This window comes from Drosophila serrata, unplaced genomic scaffold (genome assembly GCF_035046125.1).
Source record: "Drosophila serrata isolate PLE 108 unplaced genomic scaffold, ASM3504612v1 contig_276, whole genome shotgun sequence".
Lineage (NCBI taxonomy): Eukaryota > Metazoa > Arthropoda > Insecta > Diptera > Drosophilidae > Drosophila > Drosophila serrata.
This window is the reverse complement of record NW_028257174.1, coordinates 6,587,099-6,608,262: the sequence shown is the minus strand read 5'-3', so window position 1 is coordinate 6,608,262 and position 21,164 is coordinate 6,587,099. Positions and strand designations below refer to the sequence as shown.

General features: G+C 40.0%; 1 protein-coding gene across 11 annotated transcripts in view; it reads left to right on the top strand.

Annotated features, from left to right (window-relative positions):
* eag (potassium voltage-gated channel protein ether a go-go) overlaps positions 1–21,164 on the top strand; it is a 69,028-nt gene that overhangs the window by 12,898 nt on the left and 34,966 nt on the right. For all 11 annotated transcript variants that reach the window (XM_086835812.1, XM_086835809.1, XM_086835811.1 and 8 more), the window contains one exon: positions 6,434–7,212. In XM_086835812.1, coding sequence (XP_086691938.1) covers positions 7,134–7,212 — 79 coding nt within the window. In that variant the 5' untranslated portion in view covers positions 6,434–7,133. The remainder of the gene's footprint in view (positions 1–6,433; positions 7,213–21,164) is intronic.

Below are 21,164 nucleotides of genomic sequence, written 5' to 3'. Positions count from 1 at the left end.
GCAGCAAACGATTATTATCTAATTAGATCTTATGATTCAATATCAAACTTCAATCGTATATAAACTTTTTCGGCAATCTCACCTTTCTTTCTCATTGTTTAATGAACTAAATGAATTAATATTGTTCATTGCTTAAAAATTCACTTTATTCCAAGATCAAAATCAGTGCTAATATCTTCCCCGCTGCTGTAGATGAAGGGATAGTTGGTCTTATTATATGCTAGGGGGTTTTTCCTTCTTCTCTTTTCGTGACGACGTATAACAATGATTTGTCCCACAGAGCGTAAAATTTGTTGTCAAAGCGAAATATTGGAAAAACGGGGGCTTTTTTTATTGTTGCAATGGGAAAATAGTCAACAGCGAATGCATGCAGAGAATCCTTCGCGCACACACAAACACACATAAAACGCATTAAATGGAAATGAAAATGAAAATGGAAATGTCAAGAACAGGGTGAATGAATAATCGCATTCGTAGCCAAAGTAATTAGCTCCGATTCGAGCTTGGAGGAGCTGAAGCTACCAAAATCCAACTCAGAAATTCTCTCTCTTGGCTTAGAAACCGAAAGCCGAGAACCGAAAACTGAAAACTGAAGCCAAAAACGGAAAGCACAGAGAGAGAAAGAGAGCCAGCGAATGGCAAAAAGTTTATAAATTTTTGAATAGTCCACAATGGCAAGGTATCCGAAAGGTGAGGGGAGAGCCAAAAGGTGCGGCGTATGGCCACAATGGGGGGATGATACTCCGGGCAGCTTCATTTTCTTGATGACACCATCTCATTAATAATGCCGCAGCTCTATTAATATTTGAATGCCGAACGCAGCACACCGGAAATTAAATCCGAATGAATGGGATGGCGAGCGGGGGGAGGTGTGTGTGTGTGTACGTATATAAACCTATATGCATACTATATATATATGAACAGGGGTAGGGCTGACTGCGATTCATTGCCAAAGTTTCAGTTTTGCAACTAAATATTTATCTGAAATATAATTTGATTAAGTTATACATTCCATAAAAGGTTAGAGACTGAAAAAGTTTTATAAATAATAAGAAAAATGTATATTAATCTGTACCAAACTAATATGTGTTTCAAGATTTAAGCTCTCTTAAAGGTGCACCCTTATAGGTTGTTTTATTTTTAGTCTGAAGCTTGTAAAAATGTGAAGGATCCATTTCCGACCCTATAAATCATATATATTCTTGATCAGCATCATCAGCTGAATCGATCTAGCCATCTCTGACAGAAAAAAAATGTAAACATTTTTTCAATTTTTTTTTAAGGTGTTACATCGTTAAAATTAAAAAAAAAAGTAGAAAAAATGATATTTTAAAAAATATTAAAAGGAGTACGCAAATTTATTAATAATTAAAAAAACTAACACAGAAGTGGTTTCAGAATTAAAATTAATGGATTTTTGCCAAAGTTATGCATTTTTTAAGCTTTGATTTGTCAACAAAAATAAGTTTATGTAAAACTATCTAATTTAATAATATTGAAAAGGTTATTATAAATTTAATCAATGATGGAGTCATTTCCGACCCTATAAATCATATATATTCTTGATCAGCATCAACAGGCGTATCTCTCTAGCTATGTTTTGAGGAAAAACAAATTTTTGATACATTTTTTAAAAATTTTATAAGAGATGCCATCGTTTCAAAAATTGGAAAAAATCGTTTTTTTTTTAAATATTAAATCGAGCATGCAGATTTATTAATCAAATAAAAACTAGCCTGGGAAAGCTTTCCGAATGAAAATTAATGCATTTTTGGCTTAGTTATGAGCTTCTTAAATTTTGATTTGTTGAACATTTTTTCTAGATTATCGATTTCCGATTCGATTCGATATTATTTGTACAGCAATTTAAAAGCTTTCTTAAATAAGACTAAGAGTAGTTGTTAAAATACAAATTATTTAGTTTCCTTAACTTTAATTTTGTTGGACTTGAATCCTTTCTAGATTTCCCTCTCTCCAGCCATGTCAATTGAATTTTGTGTCGGCTCCTTGCACCCTTTTTTTTTTTAACACCTAAGCCCCATCCTGCCTAACCCTTTGGCCACCACCGCTCCTCCTTTTGACCCTCTCATGTTAATTTTTATGACGTACTTGAAGTGAGCCATAAAATGAGAGGGCGGCTTCAAGGGGAATTCGGTGGGTGTACATGGGGGATGAACTCTTAGAGCTGCAACAAATTAAAATGTATAGTCGCCTCCGTACAGCTCCTCCCGCTTTTCCACTTTTCCGCTCCTCTGCTTTTCCGCTTTTCCTGCCGCTGCTGCTGCGGCTGCTTCTGCTGCTGCTGCTGCTGCTGCTGTTGCGCTTTGTGGGGCAAGGTGAGCGTCATCCTGTGGCATCGTTTGTCCTGCTCTGCTTTCCCGGCCCACTTTGGTGGTCGGTCACTCAGTCGCCGCTGCCGTCAGCACACTGAGAGTAGAGTTTTAGAGTTTATTAAAAGGATTTTCTTTTACTTAATTGTATTTATTTACTTCAGAATTTTCACTAATGCTGTAATCAAATTTTCTTCTAAATTGAATGCTTTATTTATTGTTAAACTATTTTAATATATATTGTATTTATGGCAAAAGTTAAAGAACTGTTTTTCTGCCAGTGCAGCTGCCACAGCCACGTCCAAAATAGTTGTAGTTTGGTCCTTGCCATCAAAACTCCTCTCGTTTTTCATGTGTTGCAAGGTGCACAGCGAATGGACCATGGGGGAAATGGGACTAGGGGCTAGGGGCAAGGAGCAAGGGGATTGGGGCAGGTATGTGGCAGGCAATGTGGCGATGGTGGCAACTGTGTCAGGCTGCTGGAATGGGGGCGCCATATTAAGGGGCGTGGCGACATACCATTTATTATAAATAGGCAAGTGCGCTGAGAGGCTTGACTTTTCCTATTTCCTACCCTTTTCGGGTGTTCTTCATTTTAAGGGTTCCTCCTCTTAGGGCTTGTGACGTCAGTGTCACCAGCATCACCATCACAGTTAGCGTCAGCATCACCATCAGGAGCGAGTTGCGATTGGTCCTCGAAATGTCACTGTACAGTGCGTTTCAAAAGTGTTTGACTGTCGGGGATCATTAAGCCGGAGACACCACGGATATGTGAATTGACTGACTCGGTGTCGCGTCTCGATTAGCATTGTCAGTAGAAATCGATTTCACTGACCTATATGGGCAGTATATTCGATAACTTTCAGTTAATTTTATCAAGTTTGCAAAGGAGTGGGGGAGTACTTTTTTAACCTATATTCTTGATGAGCATCAACAGTCGATCTAGACTCGAGTTTATTTTTCTACATTTTATGAGGTGTTACAAACATTGGTTTCTTTCTTCTTCTTTTAAAATTGAAAACTACAATTTGGTAACAAATATTAACAACAAAATTATATAATTTGTACTCATTGGTTTCTTAGCAATTAAATAACTTGCCTGACTTCATTTTTCTACAACTTCCAAGGCTTTTTTCTGTGAATTCAATGTGCAGACAAATAGCCAGAATATCCAGGATGCTGCAGTTACTTTATGTTCGGGTCATTGTTTGCTGTGAGGCTTACGTGGTAATCCATCCTTTTGTACTCCTTGGCACTCCTGGCCCCTTACTCTTGCTGCATTGTCCTGCTTTCCCATCTGCCCGACATTGGATCAGCTATGAATTTGCGTCCATTATCCCCTGGGGCAAAAAGAGGCAAACAGGCAAACAGGCAACCCGGCAAGTTGCAGTTAATTATATGCATTATAAGCGAGCAAAAAGGATGGCAAGAATAACAGGAGCATCCAACAAGGAGCTGCTCCTGCGGCGACCAGAGCAGGATAAGCCAGGCAATGAAGAGTGTTAACTGTAAAGAGATGGCGGCAGGGAATTATTATTGGCTTTAACTTGATGCCAGATTACTCAGAACTGGCAAAAACAAGTGAAAACTGTGAAGAGTTTAGCTTTTCTTTATAGGTTTAATTTGTTAAAGTTTGTTAATTATCTATCAAAACAAGCCTTAAATAATGACATTGTGATATATCAATACTTTATTTCCAAAAAGCAAACTTAACAGCTTTTTAAAGTCTTCAAATCGTGTCTGGAAAAAGGACATTTTGGCAGCACTTCCTGTCGCCTCCTTTTTCATCTGGGCCACTGGGCAAGCTCCTGCTGCTGCTCCTGTTCCTCCTGTTCCTCCTGTTCCTCCTGTTCCTCTGCTCCTCCTGCCTCTACTCCTGGGCCACGCATTAAAGCCAGAAAATTCATAAATGCCTGAGAGCGTTCTTCGCTTACATTGAAGTGTTCGCTCTCCCCCTAATAAGCACTTATGCCAGGAGCAGCAGCAGCAGCAGCAACATCAGGACATACCGACAGCCCGACAGCAACAACAAGGAGCTGGAGGAAGGTTGGTGGCCAGCACAAAGAAGCTGTCGTTGCCATAGCTTGAATTTTAATGAAATTAAAGATTACTGAGCTCAGCTAGCGAAAGCGAAAGCAAAAGCAGAAACAACAGTGGCAGCAAAAGCAGCATCTACATTGGGAAAAAAGCCTGAGCACAAGCAGCACGAGCAGCAACACAGGGGCTTAGTGTCAAAAGGGGGCTTTCTCAATGAAATCCATTTCCACGGGGGTTTTAGCTGGGAATTATCCCAGTAAAATCCATCTTGACTCAAGGTAATGACATTTAAAAAACTATTTACAAATGGGGGAAATATAGTCAGGGCTTGTGATTAAATAAAACAAAGGTTGAACCTTTGTTTTAGGCAAGGATATTTGGAGTTTAAACTGTAGTTGTTATTAAATTATATTTACTTGAGTTGTTCATTTTAGTTTCTGTTCCTCCTAATGCTCCTACTGCTCCTGGTGCTCCTTTTGATGATATTTTTGTAGACAGCAAACAGCACACAGTTCCTTCTTGGAATTCCACCGTTGATTATTCCTGCTTCCTTGATTCCTTGCTATTCATAATCCTCATGTTTCAGTTGCTCCTTGTGCTACAGCTGCTGCTGCTGCTGTTGCCTCCTCAATCCGATCCTAATGAGCCTGTTCCTGTCTGCCGCCTGTCCCTGCTATGGCACTCACTCGGTGTGTCCTCCCAATTGAAGGAGGAGGACGAGGAGGAGCTTCAACTGGAAGCCAGGAGGTAACTTCCTGCACTTTGTAATTAGTGCGTGTTGGACAAGTGAATCAACTTTGCTGCCAAGTTTGTTCGGCTGTCTTCTTTAATTAGTCAATTTGTAGCTGCTGCACTGGCAGAGTCACAAGCGGCATTTGGTTTGTTATTCCTCGCCTGGATTTTATTGCGGCCTCATTCGAATACCGGGCCCTGATAATTGGCTAATCGAGTTGCGTAATTGAGGCAGCAGGCTAATTGAAGCCAGGTCGACTGCCCCGGCTCCTAGTCTGGCTCCAGCTCCCTTTCCCACTCGTTAGGGGTTGCACTTAATCAGGATTGGATCTTATGGTTTTGTGGTGTTACCCAATGAGTTATGTGCGAGTTATGGCAATTATCTGGAACTTGATGCGCAATTGTAGTGCATATAACCCAGGAGAAGAACTATGCTTTTGCCGTTCACCCCTTGCATTACGCATACGCCACGTTGTCTGCTGCTACTTGAATTTCATAATTAATGGCGAAACTTGCGCAAATTTTGCACAACTTCTGCACAAATGCACAAATCAATGGCGACAAGGGAGCAGAGTGTTAGCAGAGAACAGAGGGAGAAGAGCCATGTTGCACGTAGCACCGGGCACGTTGCGTATACTTAATGTTACCAAATTCAAATTAGCACAAAAGTGCATTATTAATGCAACTTGACAGGCAAATTTGCATTGGAAATTGCGGTTAAAGTAACGATAAGACAATTGGCCTTGAATCTCTTGAACGAACATTTGTTCGATATAATTGATTTACCTTTTGAAATGCTGACGCGTTTCAATTAGTTATCATTACGTGGAACTGTCATTAATATTTCGAGGCCTAATTGCATTTTCAAATGATGTTTTAATTTTTTATATCCTCTTTGTGTGTGTATCTGTGTGTGTTTGTGCGGTAATTAGGTCTTGATGTTATCGGCACCCAAATTTAATGACTTTCAATTAGTCATGATAATACCTCATTTTAATTTGTGCATAAGAGTATGAGTATTGATTGTTGCATTATCTATCCTTGAGATATTGTCTGAGAGAAATAAGTAATGAATTTGTAGGAATTTCTAACTTTACCTTCCTAATTAAAGATGGAAACAGTTTAATCAGACTTATAATGAGTTCTTACAGAACTTGAGGTATATTTTGCAAGGGCTAATTACCCTTCTAATTAATTTTGTGTACGAATAGCATAGTGCATATTATTCACTTTATGTTTGGATATAAACAAACTAAAATTAATTCATAATTAGTATTTTCCCTACTGATATCTCTCTTTCTAAATCTCTATTTACATCTCTTTCTATTTTACAGTGCCATATGCAACCGATAAGACTGTGTGAATGGTCAAGTGGTCATCAGCATCGAAGCGATTTTCTCTCAGTGTGCGTGACTGACTGAGTGCGTCGTGTGTGAGTGAGAGAGCCAGAGAGAACGATAGAGGGAGACGTGGGAGCTAACGCGAAAACGTGAGAGAGAAGGAGTGAGAGAGAAGGAGAGAGAGAGAGAGACGGAGTGAGACGAGATCAAAATGACGGACGCTCGGGGCAGCGGCGTCCCCGCTGCGGAATTCGTATGAGCTAGATCCCAGCCAGGTTCCAAGGAGGAAGAGATCGGTTCCTGTTCCAGAACGGCGTTCTGGATCCAACGTACCAACCTGTGGAAGGTGGAGGGGGAGCCAGTGAACCCGAACCAAACCCGTAACCATAACCGTGACCGTAACCCAAACCAAAACCATAACCATAACCAGGAGCAACCAGGAGTTCCTCCGCCGGCCATCTATTCATCAGCTGACAAGTGTCATCCGTCAACACCTGTCAGTTGTCAGAGCAACTCAGCGCCCCGGCCAGCAGCAGCTGTCAGCGGAAGCGGAAGTGGGTGTGGAAGCAGGAGTGAAAGTGGAAGTGGTACTGGCAGAACACCGGGATAGCATAACCAGGAAAAGGAACAGGAACAGTTGCGGGAACAGGAGCAGGAGCGGCAGAAGCAGGCGAGGATTGGTGTAGGCGGCAAAATGCCTGGCGGACGACGTGGACTGGTTGCGCCGCAAAACACATTCCTCGAAAACATCATCCGGCGATCCAACTCGCAGCGTGAGTATTTCAAATATTTCCATATCCTTTTGCGTTTCCCATTTTCCCCAGAATTTTTATTCACGAAACAAAAAACCAAAATCCAAGTTGAAGGCTATAGTCGCCACATGTCTTTGAAACACGATGAGTCAGTGATTTAGTTTGGGGAATTTCATGAAATCGTAATCAGCGTGCTTTCTTTTCGAAAATATAATTCTAAAAGGTTAAATATTATCTATAAATTGACAATATATTTTACATATTTCTAGATTTAGCGTGCTTCTTACCGAAAATATTATTCTAGCCGGTGAAATATAGGTTTTTCCATTGATATTATCGAATTGTATTTTAAATTTATGTAAATGGCATACCTTTCTCTACATTTGCTACCCTTTTCGTTAACATCGCGTCACACCCTTGTAAATCAGCAAACAGAAATTCACCAAACATTCCATTACGCACGACCTTTAACCTTAATGGCAACATTTCGATGCATCCCATAATCGATTCTCCGTTTGCAATCGACATTTTTCGCATGCCACACAATTATCGAGTGGGGCAACGGTTTGCAAAAGGCAAAAGGAAGAGTGGGATGGGTTGTAACCTTTTGCTGTCTGGGAAAGTGTGAAATGAATTTTCCGTTAAGTTGTCAACGTGAACAGGATGCTGGATGGGCAACCGTAGTAGAGTCCGGAGTGAAGAGTGTGCTGGGGAAAATGAGCCATAAATAGAGCAATGCCAATGTGTGTGTGTGACCAAGAAATGTCCGTTTCGTTTTGTTCTGTGAAATCGAATTGTTTTACTGTGAAAACTGTGCAAGGGGAAAGCCGGAAAGTGGAAAATGGAAGGTGCTGCTTCTGTGCAATTCCAATCCCCAGCATTGAAATCCCTTTTTGGCCTGCGGTCAATGGCAACACTTTCAATTAGGTGGGGCCAATTGTGGTCAGGTCCTGCGAAATGGTAAATGGAAAATTGGAAAACGGGAGGCGAAGGACTGTCGATCCAGGATTGCCAACTGTTTAAGCAAAAGAGTGAGCTAGCTGGTCAGGACATCAGCGACTCACAAGCCCATAAGTGGTTGTCGTCGTGGCAGCTCGAGTTGCCAATTGCCATGCAGCCAAGCCATGGCCAAAAATGCTCCCAAAAAGCGGAAGTAACAACAAGAACAGCAGCCATCAGCAATAACAACCATCAGCAAGGACAATCAGCAACACATGCAGCCATAAACAGAAGCGAACATCAGCAAGCAGCAGCAACTATGAGATAATTAGCAAAGTCCTAGCTGCAAGAGAACCTCTCATTAATAGCAGGAAGGCAACGAGACCACAACGAAAACAAGAGAGAGAGTGGGAAGAGAATGGGACCGGAAACGGAAATGAGGTTGGGATTGAAAGTGAGAGTGAGATTGAGAATGAGATTGAGATTGAGATTGAGATTGAGATTGAGATTGAGATTGAGATTGAGATTGAGATTGAGATTGAGATTGAGATTGAGAATGAGAATGAGAATGAGAATGAGATTGAGGTTGGGATTGAGAATGAGATTGAGATTGAGATTGAGGTTGGGATTGAGAATGAGAATGAGAATGAGAGTGAGAGTGAGAGTGAGAGTGAGAGTGAGAGTGAGAGTGAGAGTGAGAGTGAGAGTGAGAGTGAAAGTGAGATATTCAGGTTGAGATTAAGATTGAGATTAAGAATAAGATCAAAACGAGAAACGAGAACAAAATCCCAAATAATAAGTGAACGAGAAGAATAATTGGCACTCCGGAAGTGCAACACAAATGGACACAACTGATGATGATGCACTTCACCCGAAACCAACAGACATCCGGCAATGCAAAATGGCTGAAAAATACTCTGGAAAACTGCGGTTAATCATTGCCAAAAGAAATCCCCACCAAAAAAGGCAGATAAAAGGGCAAAGAGAGGCATAATGGGAAAAATTAAGCTCCAGCTCACAGAACCAACCATAAAGACAACCGATTTTAAGGAATTAATTAATCCACTTGAAGCTTTAAGAGCCCTTTTTAAATGCAACAGAAGATACTTGACTTCAAGTAAATTTGTGCACGGAATAAGCACTTTTAAAGAGCCCAAATGGAATTATAGTTCACTTCTGTTCGCTTGATTTACATTTTGTCATTCAATTTCTTTCATTTTAAGCTTCCATCAGCGACCCAATTAGGAGAAATAAAATGGAATATTATTAGGGGCTTCATTTTGCCTTTTCCACCTCCCATTGAGCTCCGATTGCGATGCCCGCAAAGGAGCCATCAATAGATTTACGTAGGCCTGACAGCAGGCATAGTTTCCCTCTTGCGTTTTCCACGTGCTCCTGCATCGAAAGCGGATTACCGAGCGGCAGACGTAAAGCCTTTTCCAAAAGGATTTCTTTGGCTGGCAGGACAAGTGAAGGGGAAAAGTACGTGCCCGGCTCTTAGGAGAGCAAAAATTCTGACCTATGGAGAGAGAAAACGGCCAGAAGCAGGTACAGGTACAGGTAGGGGATACAGGCTCAGATACAGCTACAAATTCAGATACAAATTCAGGAAAAAGGTGAGAGCAGGCGAGCGGAAAATGCCATAAAGGAAATGCACGACGGCGGAGGGAAGGACGGACGAAAGGACGGCGGGATCCATCCGTAAGTGCGCCATATTAAGGCGGGAATGCAAATGGCTGAGGGAAATGGGTCGTCAGGTGAAGCAATAGATTCTAATGCGATTTCCATGCCAAGCACAAATAAAAGCAGCCAGACTGTGGCACTACGGGCTGGGATTGAAGTTGAAGTGGTAGGTAGAATATAAGAAAAAAAAAGATATATGGCACATATATATACAATATATATATATATATATAAGAAGCATATCCGTGAGGGGGAAACTTTGTAGACATGGAAAATGCGTGAATGTCTGCACGATACCAACACAGTCTGCTTATACTTAACCTTCTTTTCTTTTCTCTGTTTTTTTTTTGTAGCCCTTGAGTTTGTCCCATTTCCCAAGCCTCAACCACCATCGATTGTAAATTGAATATATTGCCTTGTATTAATAATACATTATTCTAGAACACTTTGGCCCCTTTTTTTTCGGGGTCCTATACTCTTTCCACTGTTTTTGTATTCGTTTTCTGTCCCCAATTGAAATGAATTTATTACCAAAGTCCACTGAAACTCTAGCTTTTGAAAATATATTATATATCTAATAGAGATATTTATCCAACTCTGGGTTAAATTTAATATTTAACGATATGTTTCACAAATTAAATTTACACTTTTCGGCTGGAAAATGGTGTGATTTTTGCGTTGGCTTAGTTTACGCTTCATTAGATTATTCCACAGCAAACAAACCCCTAAAGGCCCGCCGAAGGATATCCATCAAGCCTAAGGGAATGGGCAAAAGGACACAGACAGGGACGAGCCCAAGCTGTATTTAGTGTTTGTTTTGGGCTGCGAATTTTCTGGCCACGTTGGCAATAAACTGGCCAAAGACACTGCCCCAAAAAAAACCGAGAGCCACTGGCTTAGGCAGATTTTTTAATTAGTTGACTTTATGCCTCACGCCTCGGCAAAGAGCAACCCCGTTCGATTTGGCCACAAGTTGCAAATAGGCAAAAATTCATGTGCCTTATCCTTTAGCCTGCCGACAAACTCATTAAAATTGAACGGCAAAAGTCCAGCAAAAAACCAAAAATTAAATAAAAAGAAAACCAACCACACACACATACAGAGAGAAAATCCACGAAAAATCCCCGCCTAGTCCGATGGCAAGCATTTTTCAGTGGTTTATCTGGGGGATGGAGACAAACAACGTTGCCCTTGTTTCTGTTTCTACTGCTGGTGTTTTTCTTTTTCCTCGTCATTTTTTCTTTATTTTTTTTTTCTGCTTTGCTTTTCCATTTCCCGGCTACTAACACTGTGTTTGCCTTTTTTGGGTTTGTCACTTTTGCGGTTTGCCTCGCACGTTTATCTCGAGTGCACATTGCTTCTGCCTCGGCTCCTGCCCCCCAGCTCCTGCTGAACTTTGGTCCGCCCATTTGGCATGACCTCTGCGCCCTCTCCCCCCTCCTCCGAGGAGCGCGCAGCCCGACACTTGGCGTGGCTGTTTGATCTTCGTCAGCAAGCCAAACAACATTAGCAACAACAACAGTAGGGAGCAGGAGCAGGAGCAGGAGCAGGAGCAGGAGCAGGAGCAGGAGCAGGAGCAGGAGCAGGAGCAGGAGCAGGAGCAGGAGCAGGAGCAGGAGCAGGAGCAGGAGCAGGAGCAGGGGTAGGAGCAGGAGCTGGGGTAGGAGCAGGAGCAGGAGCAGGAGCAGGAGCAGGAGCAGGAGCAGGAGCTGGAGTAGGAGTAGGAGCAAGAACAGGCATTAGACATAGGGGAATGAGGCCAAAGTGGCTACCCATTGGTGGGCTTTGAAGTTGGCTCTGTTCCCCATCTACTTCCCCAACACTCAAAAATGTGTTTCAATCTAAAATCTATATAATGCAGAAATATATCTACTTTCCTGCAACTTCTCTCTTTGAGAGAGCTCCTAAAAGTTAACTAATATTACATTTTCATATCGAAAACCACATTTAATTTCTCCAAGTGCATTCATTCTTGTGAGTGTTTTGCTTGCCTGTTGACAATTGATTACGCATACGCCGTGTGGCCCACAAAAGAAAAACACGTGCGTGGCGATATCCATCACAGCCCGGCTGGATGGGATGGAAGGATGGGTGGATGAATGTATGTTTACCCAGGTCAGAGCCATTCCAATGGATAAGTGATAACCGAATATGCGATGAATCAGCAAGCTAAGTCCTAGAGTGAAAAAAATGAATCATGGAAGGAAACTGACTTTGGGAAACTCATGTTTATATATCCTAGTAGTTTGCAATTGATTTTTAGGATCGTATTGGAAATTGGTCATAACTAAGCTTTTAATGTTTACATTGTTTTAATCCATATTTTTATATGACAATTTATTTCACAAATCAAAGTTTAAAAATCTCATAACTCAGCAAAAATAGCCTTAATTTTAATGTGGAAAGCGTTGCTATGTTAGTTTCTTGTAGGTTAATAAACCTACGTACTCAACTTAAAATTTAAAAAAATCTAAATTTTTGGCAATTCTTTTTTTAATATTAACGATGTCACCCCTTATTAAATTTGGAAAACATTTTACAATTTTTGTTTTCTGTCTGAGATGGCTAGATCGATTTTGTTTTTGATGCTGATCAAGAATATATATGATTTATAGGGTCGAAAATGACTCCTTCACTGATTCAAATTATAATACCCTTTGCAATCTTATTAATTGTAAAGGAATCATATTGTTTTTTGTTGACAAATCAAAGTTTAAAAAATGCATAACTTAGTCAAAAATGCATTAAATTCAATTCGGAAAGCAGTTCTGTGTTAGTTTTTTGAAGGTTAATAAATCTGCATACTGAATTTAATAATTTAAATAATTAAAATTTTTAGATTTTTTTTTTATAATTTTAACGATGTAACTCCTTAAAAATTGTTGAAAAAATTAAACAATTTTTTTTTCTCCCGGAGATGGCTAGGAAGATTCGCCTATTGATGCTGATCAAGAATATATATGATTTATAGGGTCGGAAATGATTCCTTCACTGTGTTACAAGCTTCAGACTGAAATTATATTGCCATGAAAGGGCATAATGATGTATTCTTGGTGACATCAATTAGGCATTTCTTTCTGGTTATCCAGATGTATTGCATTGGCCAGGTTATATTTTTGGGATCGAAGGCAATCAGTATCACTATCACCATAGATGTAAACAAAGGGAAGGCCACGGACTGAAAGAGTCAGTGCGACTACAGTGCCAGTATTTGTAGTCTCTGAGTGGAAAGAGCAACAGAGAAAGTTAGAGCCTCTTGAGATATCTCTTATTCTCTCGCTCTCACTTTCTCTGTTATTCTCACTCTCTCTGCTCTTCTCTTTGCTCGTAGACTATAAATACAGCCACTGACGTGGCACTTACTTCAGTTTGTCCGCGGCCTCCCCGCTGTTAACATCTATGGTGATCAAGAATATATATGATTTATAGGGTCTAAAATGATTCTTCACTTATTTTCATGCTTTTGACTTCAAGTTAATAGAACTCAGATTGTTTGCTTGTGGAAAAAATCAAGAGCTTCAGGATAATTAGCTTAACATTTGAGGTGTACTATTAAAAATGTAAATAAGTGCAATTTGGTTTAAATTAAAGGATATTAAACGAACCTTGAGCTAATAGGTCATTAATGTTTAGTTTAAGATAAAATTGAAATTTGCTTATGAAAATATAAGCTGTGCAGACGGATCCTGAATCTGGGGGAGTAAGTTAGGAAATTATTAATTATATTCATTAAAATATTTCATCATTTTAACATTCCTTATTGCAACAATATTCCGAGGCAAACGTCATTGAAAGCCCTAAATCCCGATTCGATAAAAATTAAAGTCTCGATAGCAATGAGAAAAACCTACAAATAATAAGTCCACAAATTGATGGCTATGGAAAAGCGTGAATTTTCCTTTAAACGTAACGGTAGAATAATGACCTGGTTAAAATTGCGATAAACCCATTTGAAGCTGGACTTTGAATGGCAATCCAGTGACGCAAACGAATGTGCAGGGCAACTGTCATCCGAAATCAGCATAATCCCACAGAAACACCTACGCACACACAGAGTGGCAGGGAAAATGGAGGAGGGACAGGAGGGGACAAACACACATTCACTAATTTGTGTGGAAGCAAAGTTGCTGTGGCATGCAACAAGCCGCAGTGGGGAAACGCCCGCACGCAGGCCAATCGTTGAACAATTGCAATTATGTACAATCATTGTCTGGTGTCCTCTCATCCTCTTGCTCCCCTGTCCCTGCTCCTGTCCCTGCTCCTGTCCCTTCTCCTGTCCCGTCTTCCTGGTGTCCCGGCTTGGGCGCCAGCCAAACCGCGTCTCTGCTCGGGCGCCATTTCCCGCTTCGATGTCAGTGGGTTTTATTATTGATTTTCATTTTTCATTTCGTTTTCGTTGTTGTCGTTGTTTGTTTTTGTTTTCCGTCTCTATTGCTGCTCGGTTTTCCTTTTTTCTTTTTTGTTATTGTTATTGTCGTTGGTTCGTGTAAATTAACGTTTTTTTTTTTTTTTTTTTTTTTGCCGCCACGGAAGGCGGTCTGTGTGAAAAGGGGGCGGTCTTTTGCTTGCCATTACATTTATTGATTTCTTTTTTTCGTAGCCGTTCGCTCTCATTTGTTACCTTTTTTTCTCCTTGCTTTTCCGAGCCTTGCTTTGCTTGCGTTTTCAGTTTGCGACACTTAACTTTTCGCGTTATTTGCTGTTGTTCTTGTTGTTGTTTTGGGGCTACGTCTTTGACCCGTTTTTTATATAGTCTCTATTTTTTTTTTTGGTGGCCGGAAATGCGCGAGTGCACCCCATTACCCAGCTTTAAGACCACCGCCGCTTGCCATGCCATCGCAAGAAGGTCAAAGTGGCGAGTGCCTTGCAAAAAACAAAAAAGTAAAAATAAACAAACACAAAAAGTAAAAGAAATAAGGAAGTGAGGATGCAAAGAGGTGGTGGTGTTGGATAAAAGCAAACCAAATAGCCATAACAATATTAATCCGCACTGACCTGGCCAAAAAAGGTGGCTCCTTTTCCGAGGACTTGGACTTGTGCACGCAACGGTAAATCAAAGCAAACAATGGCAAAAAGGAAAATTTAAATAAACACTTCTCGCTCTCTCTCTCTTTCTGTTTGCTGACAATAGAGAGGTGAGGCAAGTGCAAAGATGTCGTGTCACTTGGCCATTGTGAATGTGTGTTGGGCCAGGGATGAAATATTTTGCAGTGCATTAATCATACGCCACGTTGTGCGGCAAGGTGTAATCATAACAATCGGAGCCACCAATCAACGCCCCCGAAAAAAACAGAAAAAAACAGTGTCGAGGAATGTCAACGGAAGTGGAAAGCGGGGGAAATTCCAAAACACCAAATGTAACGATCAAGGATAAAAGGATACATGGCCATCTATCTTAGGCTTGTTTAAGCTGAACCTTAATCAATAATTTGGGAGTTTAAGAGTTATATAATTATTAAAATCCAACAAACAAATACTTATCAATGCTTAAAAGCAACTTTTCTTTTCAACAACTTATTCCATTTGTTGTTAAAGAGTTAAATGAATAATCAAGGGAAAGCCAGGTCTCTCTTTTGTGGAATTTTAGCCAAAATAAGGGTAATCACGTATTCGAAGTATCAAAGAATATATACCTGAGTGTCCCCCCTTTCTACCTCTTTTGACCAACTTTCTTAACATTTTCCTTACGCTCGAGGGCTTCGTGCTTCTTTGACCTTTGCCAGAAATTCCATGGAAATCAATGGTCGCCTTAAGGGCCTTCAATGCCGTGGCCAACGCCTGACCATCACCATCACCATAACCATTACCACCATCACCTGACTATAGAGGCTCTTCGTGCCTCACCCGTCTTCCGGCTACATCCTGGTCCCTTGGCCAGGTGGCGACAATTGATTGAACACCACCGACTCAGACATTTGCCTCAGCCCCTTGAGTCTTTTGACTCCTTGGTTTCGCCCACGCTAACACGCTTTTCTTGCGTAATTTATAGGCTTTGTGTTTATAATCCAATGGCCAGACATTGTAGGCACCTCTGGCCTTTGGCAGAACCTACCAGTTCTAGCGTGGCTGCTGTTCTATGTCATATTTCCCTTGGGATATATGCCACAAAGCTATTTACCGATATTATCGACATGTGAACCAAAGCCCAAATCGCTTTAATTAGACAACAAACGCGCGTGTTTCCACAAAAAAATGTTAGATATGAGGAGGTTTTTGGGGTGATGGGGAGGTTGGGAGGTTGGGCAGAGTGGAGGCAGTCAAATGACACTTAGCATTAAGTAAAAGGCCATTTAAGAATGGACACAGTTGGCGGACGGGGGCAACGTCCATGTTTCGCCTTTGGTCAGTCAAATTGGATTAAGTTATTGCCCCTTCTCCCATTTGCCCCATGTGAGAATTGTCATTTCAGGTGAGCACAGGGGTAGTGGGAACGAAAGAGGGGGCTTTGGGGGCTGCCACTGGAAAAATATAGAAGCAGCCTAATCCCTAAAAAGAGAAATCGGTGGCACGAAGGATGCTTAGATGCCAAAGCGTGCGGAGCAGGCTTATTGATATAATACAAATATGGGAATAAAGTTATATGAAAGGGATTGTTGGGTGAATATATATTTGAAATATGAAAAAAATTCATAATTTTATTTGTATGATCATGCAAAACTATCTTATAAGCATTATCTCTCTTCTAAATTGATTAATTAGGTCATTTTTGGGCATTAGTCTGATAAATACCTCATAAAATCAAAAGAAATCATTACTTCTGATCGTGACATTAGCTAATTAACTTCAGAAACTAATATATATTATAAATATCAATTCTTTGATAATGAAAACGTATCTAAATAGCATTATCCTTCCCCATATAGTGAAAGAAAGTCATCTGATAAATACCTATTTATAATAAAAACAAAGTTATATCTTTCTGATCGTGACATTAGCTTATCAACATAAGTAATTATTAAAAATAGAACTATTAGTTAGCAGAATGGGATTTATGTATATTTATCTTGGGATAAATAAAAGGAATAAAGGAGATGCTTGGGGCGCATAAAAGTGCTTGAGGTGGCTAAGGAAAATTTATGGAAAATCGCGTGCCAAGAGGTGCTTTTTTCTCCCCTCTCCCTCTCTTTCTCATTCTCTCTACGCAAACATATAGCTCTCTCTTTCGGTATCTCTCGATGTGTGTGTGTGTGTGTGTGTGTGTGTGTGTCTGCGAGCGTGGCTAATTTGCTTGGCACAAAAAATTGTAGCATGCTTTTTGGGGCCACTGGCAACACGCAACGCAGCGCAAAAGTTGCGGCCAAAATGCAAAATGGAAGCAAGCGCTTACACACACACGCACACACTTGCTCAGAATATGTATATGCATGTGTGTGTTTGTGAAACTAAAACTCTTGCACTTTGGGAAAACTAGGGAGGGAGAGGGATAAGTTGGCTGCTTTTCCCCGGCCACTTTGTTGCTGCTGCTTTGGACCGAGTTGAAAGTTTACGCAATCAACTTTTTCGCCATTGGTTTTTCTTGTTTTTCTTTTCTTTGGGGGTTTTTTTTTTTATCAGCCAAGGCATCCCCAGCAATGAGACATGGAAAAGCGAGAGAGCAGGCGGGCAATGTGTGTGAGAGAGAGAGAGAGAGCTGGAGAGAGGGAATGACGTTGACGGGGCCAAAAACTTTAATGTGGCATCAGCAGCAAATGCGAGGGAAATGGGAATTGGGGCTGGGGGGAAAGTGCGAGAGAGCGTGGCAAACCAATGGCGCCAACAGCTCTGCGGCTGTCTGTGTGTGGGTTTTGTGCCCGCCAAGTGTGTGTGCTAGTGCGAGTGTGTGAGTACGAGTGTGTGTGTGCTGGTCAACCCAGCAACACACTTCTGGCGCACACACTTGCCAAAAATAGTCAAAAATAACTCACAAATTGGCAATCGATTTGGTAGTAAATCTTAAATCTTTTTTTTTTTTTGGACATTAGGCTGAGATATTTTGTTACTATTTTCCGGTAATAATTTTAAACATCTTAATTCGTGGAAAAGTTCTAAAATTTAAGTTTAAGTTGAAATGTTGAAACATGGGAAACAATTCCTATATTTACTTTTCTCTGGTATCTAAACTTATTGCTATATTTATATTATACTTATAACTAAAAGATTAAGCTACAAATACTTGAACATAAGTACTAGCAATTTCTTGCAGTGTCTGTCCTCGTAGAGGAGCTGGAAGACACTGTCTCCGAAATGCTGGAGAGCATTTAAACTAGAAAATATTGGAATGACAGCGGAGAAGCGGAGAATCGCAGAACCGCAGGCCCCGCGGGTAAAATTAAATGAACAGTCAAGTCAGTTGGCTGGAATTTTGGAGGGGGTAGAAAGTGGGTGGTGGTTTTCCGGGTGGCAGGCAGGCAGACACGAACAACGAACGGACACCCTGGTGTGACCTTGAAGTCAAATGTCCACCAAGCATAGTCACCGAACATGAAAAGTAATCAAACAAAGTTGCTATACGGCAAAGGGGGCAGAGAGGGTTTTTTTTTTAAGCAAAATGTTAAACGAAATGGAAATGAAAATAGGGAAAAACTGAGGGAAACCTTAACGAAATTGGAGTAACGAGGTTATGGCAAGATCACATTAGGACCAAGTGTAATGTGATCCGAATTTCCATCTTTCTTAGTTTGATTTTCTCTTCGATTTTTGGTGTCAATATTTCAAGAGGAAATAAAATATTGTAGTCTGTATCATATCATATGTAAAGTTTCTAAATGTATTGAAGTTGAAATTATCAAAGAATCTCAAATAGATTTTATTTTAAAGAATTATAGCTTAACATCTTTAAGACTACATTTTTGATAGCAACTTTTAAGCCGGTGCCATATATCAAAAAGAATATCGATAAACCATAGTGGTAATATATCGATTTTATGAAAGGATTTTTCTATGTTGTTTCTTCATTAAATGAATAGTTTACCTTTAATGCGTAATTTGCCTGTGGCTATTATTTTATATAATTTTCTTTCTAGCTTTTCATTTTAATTGCTTGCTCGTATATATATTTTCTTTTTTGTTATGTTTCTTTTTTTTTTTTTTTAACAAATTCAATTAGTCTTAGAGCCCGCAGAAGCTAACTTTTGCTGGTTTCTTTTCAGTTCTTTTGTGAGTCGACTATCTTGGTTGGGTTTTTTTCGCTTGGGATCGCAGCTTCTCACTTAATTATGCAAATTTAATAACAAACGCCAAATGGCGCACAGAAACGAGACAGAGAAGAGAGAGAGAGTGAGTGAGAGAAAGGAGAGAAAGAGGGGTTTATTATAAATGTCATTATGCGACAAGTTGCGGGTAGGGATGGAAGTGAAAGTGGAGTGAAAGTGGCTGAAGTGAAAGAGGAAATGACAGAGCAGACCAGAGTAGGTCTGTTGCAATTCTCCTCAAGCATGCCCCAAGGAGTCGTAGCGGTAACAGGCTGGCCTAATCAACGAGGCTTCTTCCTTTTTTTAACGTGTTTTTCCCGCCCAAAAACTCCCTCACTTTCACTCACTTTCCCCATATTTTCACCCCTCTTACCGCCAAAAGTCAACCCCAAACCCAAGTTTGTGCATTCGCCAGCTGTCGCTAATGTAATTAAATCGCAATGCTGTCGGTGGCCGAGCCCTTTTTTTTACATTTCGGACAATAAAATTTATGCACTCGACGTTGTCAAAAAGGGTTTAAGGGAGAGAGAGAGAGGGAGATGGAGAAAGTTACCAAGAGTGAGAGAAAGCTGGGAGAAGCGAGAGTTGAGTGCCTGGAAAATGACATGGCCAGGTGGCAATCTGTGGCCTAATCGTCACTCCAAAAGAGGTTGCCCAAAAATTCCAAAGGAATGGAGGAGAAGGCGGGAGGTTTCGAGGGTGGCAAGGAGAGGGACTTGCCGCCAGGAGGTGTGCATAAAGGATAATTGCAAGCAGCGGAGGGCTGTCTGAACCTTACTGCGTTCAACATTCACACTAATGGCATAAAAAACACCAAGCTTCGGCAAATTATTGTGTTGGGCGACACGCAGAGAAAAGAAAGTAAATGGAAACAGAATTTAAATTTAAATTTATAAAGGAAATTATATTATACTTTCTTATAAATTAAAGATCAACACGCTTAAAATCATATAAAATTAAATGGAAACTATAAAAAGCAAGTAAGCTAACTTAGGCTACCCTTGGTTTGTGTAGCCTCAAAATTAGCAATAAGATCATAATATAAAAACAGAGCTGATCTGAGCCAAAGGTGCAGTAATTTTTGTGTCATTTTAATTATTTTCTAATAAAGAGCTTGGAATTTAAATATCGTTATATATGCGTAATTAAAACATTTTGTACTTCTCATAACTAAGCCAAAAATGCATTAATTTCAATTCGGAAAGCATTTTTATGCTAGTTTTTATCAGGTTAATAAATCTGCATACTAAATACAAATTTTTTAAACATTTCAATTTTTTGTAAATTTTTAATGATATAACCCCTTATAAAATTTTAAAAAAATTAAAAAAAATATGTTTCTCTCGGGAATAGCTAGAAAGATTCCCCTGTTAATGCTGATCAACAATATATATGATTTATGGGGTCGGAAATGACTCCTTCACATCGTTACAAGCTTCTGACTGACATTATATTACCCTGAAAGGGTATTTATGTTTTGTTTTTTTTTGTTTTTAAATAATAATATGCAACTCAAAAAGGTGCAAATATTGCTTAATTACTGGAACTTTAAAGCAAGTTCTTAGTTCCCTCGAACGTTAAAGTCCTAATTGTTTTGCACAGTGCACAACCAAGTGTGTGGAAGTGTGTAAGAGTAACACGTGTGTGTTTGCGACAAGTTCCAAATAGAAAAACCAACAACAATGGACGACAAACACACACACACTCACACACACCGGCAACCGCAAGGAAGATGGCAAATGCAAAAACCACAAAAAAATAATGACAAAACTGGCCAGCTTGGACTTGGATTCAGAGACGTGGCAGAAGGGGGGATGACAATCGAAGAGGGGGGTAATTTGGGCAGGGGGAAAAAGCCAGAGAGGAGCAAGAAGAGGGGGTATCAGGAAGGCAGCAGGAAGTGCCACAGAGCCACAGTGGTTGCAAACCCAAGAACTGTAAGGGAAAAGTATTAAAAAAAAAAACAATAAAATAAAGTTTAAGAAACCGGATCAGGAATATAAAGAAAACCAAAGAAATTGTTAGCATATACAAAATATAGAATAAATCACTTTATCTTTAATAAGAAGCGTTTTTGTTTTCAAATAATGAAGTTATCTACATTTTTTTTTAAAATATTTAATGCTCATTTCCTTAAGATATATAATTTAGTCTATTGATTTGTTTTTAAATATAACATAG